The sequence below is a fragment of the Populus euphratica genome, unplaced genomic scaffold (assembly GCF_000495115.2).
Source record: "Populus euphratica unplaced genomic scaffold, PopEup_1.0 scaffold173.1, whole genome shotgun sequence".
Taxonomy (NCBI): domain Eukaryota; kingdom Viridiplantae; phylum Streptophyta; class Magnoliopsida; order Malpighiales; family Salicaceae; genus Populus; species Populus euphratica.
The window spans coordinates 268082-274859 of NW_011499951.1; the positions used below are offsets into that span (position 1 = coordinate 268082).

The window sequence follows — 6778 nt, forward strand, 5'->3', positions numbered from 1 at the left end:
GTAATGTCTAATTGTTCATACTATATAAAATGAAAAGCTTAGAAAAAGATAAAGTTATGAGGTTGATTTAATAGTTAAAAAATGTATGCTATATTCTTTTTCAATTTATGGAGTTCAAACTTTGTAATTAATATTAAGAAAAAAACATTATTTTTTTTAATATATCATTTAATGTAAATGTAAAAATATATTTTTAAAATTATTTTAAGAAATCATTTAATTTTAATTAACTCGCAGACCGGTTGAAAATATCTATTAGGTTAATCATCAAAAAAATTTATAACAACTTTAAGAAAATTGATATCCAAAAAATCCAAGTAGTTTGGGAACAAAATTTATATTTTGGATAATCGACTAATCTTTTAGTTTTGATAATTTGTTTCATTTTTTCTAGCCAAAGTGATCGATGATTGGTACTTAGTACCTATAAAAAGTTTTTTTTGGTGAATTTTGAAATTCTTTATACTTAAATAAATATTTTTTTTAGTAAAAATATAATGATATTTTAAAGAGATACTTTGAAAATAAATATATCATGGAGAAGAGAGATTGAGAACTTGTTTTTTAAAGAATTTATAATATATTTATAACTCATAAATTTTATTTTTTTTATGGAAATACTAGACTAAACTATAATTTTATCTTTATAGTTTTAATAAGAAAAAAAATATTATTAATATATACATTAATGAGAGATAAATAGTTTTTATATAAATATTAATATTGATGAAAATACTGTAAGGTTTTAGAGGATTTTTATATATTTTTTTTATAAAATTAATATTAATAAAAATATAACAGATTGTTAAAGAATTTTTATATATCTAACAGTGTATTAATTCGAAATCAAATTATAAATGGAATTGAATTCAAATGAAATCAAATTAAATTAGACTAGTTTATTCTTAATTTAAATACCTACGTGATTGAATTGACTTGTTTATTTTCTACTCTTTTAAAGTCGACTGATGCTCTAAAGGTCATTTCACATTTTTAACTTTTTTAATAAGCATCATGATTCCATTCTACTTAATTAAGATTCTTATTGGACTCATGAACACAACTTGCATAAGCTAAAGAAGTATTTTTAAAAAAGTTAATCATAAAATATCCTTGAATAAAATCACTACAAGCAGATCCGATAGCCTCAAGAGTTTTTCATGTCAGAATATTCTCCATCAAGAAACAATTCATGACAAGGAAGAGATAGAATGGGATCTTGTTAATGGTGACAAGAAGAAACTAATCCACTTCCACTCATCTACCTCTGTAATAAACATATGATATACTTCAGAAGAAAGTAAACTAGTTCCTGTTCTTGAACGTGAATCCTCTTCCTCCTGCACTTGAAGCCTTGCACCATGGTTTCCTGACAGTAGATTATCAACTGCAGAAGTCATGACTGTAACAAGAGCTGACAAGCAAATTACTTAACAACTTTTGTGGTTTCTTTTCTTTGATTTAATCCATGTTATTGAAATCATGGATGGGATAAAAAGATTTGATTGTACAGTTTAACCGGTTAAATAATAGGTTTTCTTTTTTTTAAGCCACTTAAATGTTATAAATCTCAAAATTATTATTGATTTACCTAGTTATTAACTTAAAAAATTTAAAGAATTAATTGAAATACATATAAATTAACTTAAAGAACAATAAATACTAACAAATAACCCTAAACAATGAAATTTAATTAATTAAGTTTTCAATTTGTTTCACATAAATTATTTATTTGGGAGCTACAAATATAAAGTTACTAAAAATTTATTAAATTATAAATTTTAAAATTTTAAAAAATTAATTAAAATACATATAAATTAAATCCAGTTACCGTTTGCTAAAATAAAATAAAATAAAATCAAACATGGTGGACAGATTATAGATACGTGCCCGTTGGGTAACAATCAATACGTATAAGAGACGTGTAAACTGTAGAGCAAGGACACCTATCTACACATGGAAGCAACAGGCCAGAAATTAGGAAAGCCTTACGGACACGTCGCCTGTGGATAACAAGGTTTTATTATTATCTGCCTCCACAGGTGACGTGGCATTTCAAGATAACTCTTCTCTGTCTCGTGGGTCCCATCTTCACACGTGTTCTCTTAGTGGAGCAGACTTCCTTATGCTGCAACGCGCTGTAAACGCAGAGAATCGCATTCCATGTGACGGAGAAGCGAAATAAATGAAGAAAGAAAGAAATAATAATGTTGATCAATACAGTAACGACGCCGTCGACGGACGACGACTATTTTAGTAAAAAAAATATATATATATATAAAATGGGAAACAAAAGGTAGCTAATCTTTTGCGTGACAAATGGCAAACATTTAATGGATCGGACTTCCTCAGGTTGCAACACGCTTTCGACGTAGAGAATTATTTCATTGAAGGTGAAGAAGAAGCCAACTAAGCAAAATAATAATAGTAATAATAATAATGTAGCTCACCACAGCAACGACGTCGTCGATAGAAGATGGCTATTTTAGTAAATATACATTAAAAAACAAGAACAAGAAGAAGCAGCGAGAAAAAAACGGGGAAATAAATGGTAGCTGAGCTAACCAAACCTTAGCTTTCTTTAAATTTACACCCCTCTCGAAGATTTTGTTAGAGCAGGAAGACAAGAAAACAAGAAGACAGAGGAGAGAAATTCAAAGATTGTGGTTTGTCCATAAACCTCGGCGTCTTTGCTTGGTAGAAATTCATTGGTAGGCAGACGCAACAGAACAGGAGAAGCAAACACAACAATACTCTGTTAGTTTATATTAATAATAATAATAAAATGGATAGTATATGCTTAAAAACAGCTGGGATTCATGGTATAACTTCAACCATATCAACCGTGAGTGGATCCCAGGTGGAGGCGCGTTCAATTACGAACGCATCTCAGCTGAGTGCGGTTGCGAGGGACAAATCGACGGCGCCTCAGAAAACGGCGTCGCCAACGTTCTCTTTTAGTCCTAGACACCCTTGGCAATCTCTGTGGTCAGGAGGAGGTAAGAGTACCAGGTACAATGGGATGGCCTCAGACGAGGCCGTGTTGGTGGAGAATGGGGTGCAGGGCGAGAGCGAAACAATGGGATCGAGTGAAGGGGAAAATGGGAACTGGGTTTTGAAGATTTTGCAAGTGAAATCACTTTGGGAAGATGAGAGAAAAGGAAGCTTTGATGGTGTTAATGAAGAGTTAAGGAAAGAAGGTGATGCTGCTTTTGTGAATGATGAAGAAGAGGAGTGTGATGTGTGTAGAGTTGGAGACGATGATGATGAGGAAGAAGAAGGAGAGAAAGAGATTGAATTTGATAGAGATTCGTTTTCGAGATTGTTAAGGAGGGCCTCGTTAGCTGAAGCCAAAATGTATGAGAAAATGTCTTATTTGGGGAACTTGGCTTATTGCATTCCTGATATCAAGGTGCCAAATCTATTCATTTCTTTCTTTCTTTCTTTTCATTTGCTTTCAAGTTTACCATTTCTTTCTTTTCATTTGCTTTCAAGTTTATTGCTTTGATCGCTGTTTTCTCGCGCTGGAGATGAGAGTTCTGCGTAAATATTTCTTTCTTATTAGGTCTTGGATATGATTGGTGGTTTTATTGGATCTTGGATCGACCTGTACATGGTGGATTTTATAGTTTTAGTGATCGGATTTTCTTTATTAAAAGAAGATGATCTTAGTTACTCTGCTTTGTTGTTAGATGACTTTCAATCGTATGGCTTGTGCTTTTTAGATATTCAAATTTTCTGTTTTCCTCCCTGTTTGGGGAATTTTTTATTTTTTCTGAATTCTCATTTCAAGTGTCTGTTTGTCGAATTTTAATTCGTTGGGACCAATTTTGAGAATAGACCATTACTGTGCTTGCACGCGAATTTCCTGAGTTTGTTGTGATCCCTTTAGTTAAACAATGTTCGGAGGACGCCAGCTGACATCTGTGAGATTTGGGATGCTTTAGTTTATTAAGGTTGTTGTTTTAGCTGTTGCATGTTGTGCCCGTGAAGCCAAAAGCGTAACTGGGCAAAAAAGTGCTCAATTTGATACTTATTTTCTCTGAATTTACTGTCACCGCTGTTTCATTATCTTATTTTCTGTTCCTTTCTGATCGAGAAATTTACTGCTTTAACGTTGCAATTTAAATGTCTTCAAGTTGATGAATTGAACTTTTCTTCCTTCTTCTGGTAAATTCAGCCTGAAAGTCTCTTGAAACGCCGTGGTCTCTCCTTTGTGACTTCATCAATAGAGAGAAGGGAAATGGCCATGAGAACTGAGAAAAATCATGTGCCACCTGAAGATGAAGAAGCGGAAAGCACTATTGCAAAGGATGAGCTAGAAGGCAATGAACAAGAGAATGCTGGGTATCGCATAAGTGCCTCATCTGCATATCAGATAGCTGCCTCTGCTGCTTCTTATTTGCACTCACATACAAAGAGCATACTTCCTTTAAAATCCTCAAAGGCTGATACTAGTGAGGATTCTTACCAAGGAGGCAATAAAACCATTGAACCCGTTAACACAATGAACCCAGATGTGGCATCTTTTATGGCAACCACTGACTCAGTGACAGCTGTGGTTGCTGCAAAGGAGGAAGTGAAGCAGGCTGTTGCAGATGATTTGAGTTCGACACGTTCATCACCATGTGAATGGTTTATATGTGATGATGATCAGGGTACAAGATTCTTTGCGATTCAGGTACCTCATATTAATTTATTATGTAGGTGTAAATTGTGGTCTGAGTGTGAGGTAACTTGAGAATGGTCAGTGATCTCTGTTTTTAGATTGCATCTCTGTTGAATATTATAGACCGTGATCCAAAGATCGTATTCCAGCTTGCAAAAAATGACTCCCATTGGACCAGTCATGACATTGCTCAAAGCAACTTCTAATTTGATTGTTATTGACTCATTGTTGGTATCGTCTTTGTGACTATAATCCTCAGGCAGGTTCTTATTTTCTGATGTGCAGGGATCCGAGACACTAGCATCTTGGCAAGCAAATTTACTGTTTGAGCCAGTCCTGTTTGAGGTAATAATTTTTTGAATTTTCAAATCATCATTCACTCTGTTCAAAAAATTTACTTTCGTTGCTGGTATAGAATGTTGGGAAAAAGTGTTAGAAATTCAAGCATTATCTTGATAAAGACTGCTTAATGTTTAAGAGACTTACATTCTGCAGATATTTAGTGCAGTAGAACAGCGTGTTAATTCTGTACATAATCCCACAAATTGATAAATGTGATTTGCCTTTGTGGTTTAGGGATTGGATGTGCTTGTACATCGAGGTATTTACGAGGCTGCAAAAGGAATGTATGAACAGATGTTACCCGAAGTTCGTGCCCATCTAAAATCTCATGGCAGGGGTGCTACCTTTCGTTTCACAGGGCATTCTCTTGGAGGAAGCTTGTCGCTACTCCTAAATCTCATGCTGAAGATAAGAGGTGAAGTGCCAGCCTCTTCCTTGCTTCCTGTTATAACATTTGGTGCACCCTCCATCATGTGTGGAGGTGACCGTCTTCTTCGGAAGCTTGGCTTGCCACGTAGCCATGTTCAGGCAATTATGATGCATAGAGACATTGTGCCTCGAGCCTTCTCTTGCAATTATCCTAATCATGTTGCAGAACTTTTGAAGGCTGTTAATGCAAACTTCCGGAATCATCCTTGTCTCAATAACCAGGTAAAGTTTCTCTTAAAGTATCTACTTAATTGTATTTTTTATCTTGATTATTTTACTAACTTGTTTGTGTATTTTTTTATCACAGAAACTACTGTACGCTCCTATGGGGGAGCTTCTGATTCTGCAGCCGGATGAGAAATTCTCACCTCACCATCATCTTCTTCCATCAGGCAGTGGTCTCTATTTTTTGAACTGTCCACCGTCTGACGCCAGTGATGCAGAGAAGCAGCTCCGCTCTGCACAGATTGTGTTCTTAAACTCTCCGCATCCTCTTGAGATCCTAAGAGACCGCTCTGCATATGGTTCTGAAGGAACCATCCAAAGGGATCATGACATGAATTCGTACTTCAAATCTGTCAGGAATGTGATTCGTCAAGAGCTAAATCGCATCAGAAAAGCCAGGAGACAGCATCGCCGCAAATTCTGGCTTTCCATCCTGGCACCGCCTGGCAATGATACCAGTATCTTTGTAGGGAGGCCTGTGGGATTTATGAACGTGGGCCAAAACCAATTCAGCTTCTCAGGGATCTTGCAGACCGGGAGAGAGTCCTTGAAACGTTTCAGTAGGCTTGTTGCATCACAACACATGCATTTGCTTGTGGTTCTCTTGTGTCCTGCTCGAGTGTTGCTCTTCGGGGCATACAGTACAATCAATCACCATTGAATAGCCTTGTTGTCTTAGGCACATTCTGTCTCGTTGGTGGAATATTGTACAGGCTGCATGCACATGGCAGGTAAGACCATTAGATTATTCTTTATTCATTGCTTCCACCCAAAAAAAAAAAAATTAAATGATTGAAGCTTTCTTGGCCCTTTATCGAAATATTAATGTAGAGTCGAACTACAATTGAATATTGATCAATACAATAGAATTACAGTTTGAGTTCAGTCATGAACTCACAAATTGTCTTCTCTGGTGAAAGTAATCTCATTTTATCGTTGATGCTCAGCTTCCAGTCATCTTCTTTTCTGACTAAACTGATTATTGTTGTAGCTTGCGGTATTTGTCTTCTTAGGCTGTCTATATGCGAAAAGACCTCAACGTATCAAAAGATATGAAAGTGAGATATGGCGTAGGTAGGCGTTACAAACACGATATTCCAGTTACTCAGCTCA

The 6778-nt window shown here is 35.3% G+C and overlaps 1 protein-coding gene across 1 annotated transcript; it reads left to right on the forward strand.

Annotated features, from left to right (window-relative positions):
- Positions 1 to 2440: 2440 nt before the first annotated feature.
- On the forward strand, positions 2441 to 6611 carry LOC105137961 (uncharacterized). The gene is made up of 5 exons (XM_011043925.1): positions 2441 to 3412; positions 4181 to 4681; positions 4955 to 5014; positions 5246 to 5662; positions 5748 to 6611. The coding sequence occupies exons 1-5, from the start codon at positions 2786 to 2788 to the stop codon at positions 6324 to 6326; spliced, it is 2184 nt and encodes a 727-aa protein (XP_011042227.1). The 5' UTR covers positions 2441 to 2785; the 3' UTR covers positions 6327 to 6611.
- Positions 6612 to 6778: the final 167 nt, after the last annotated feature.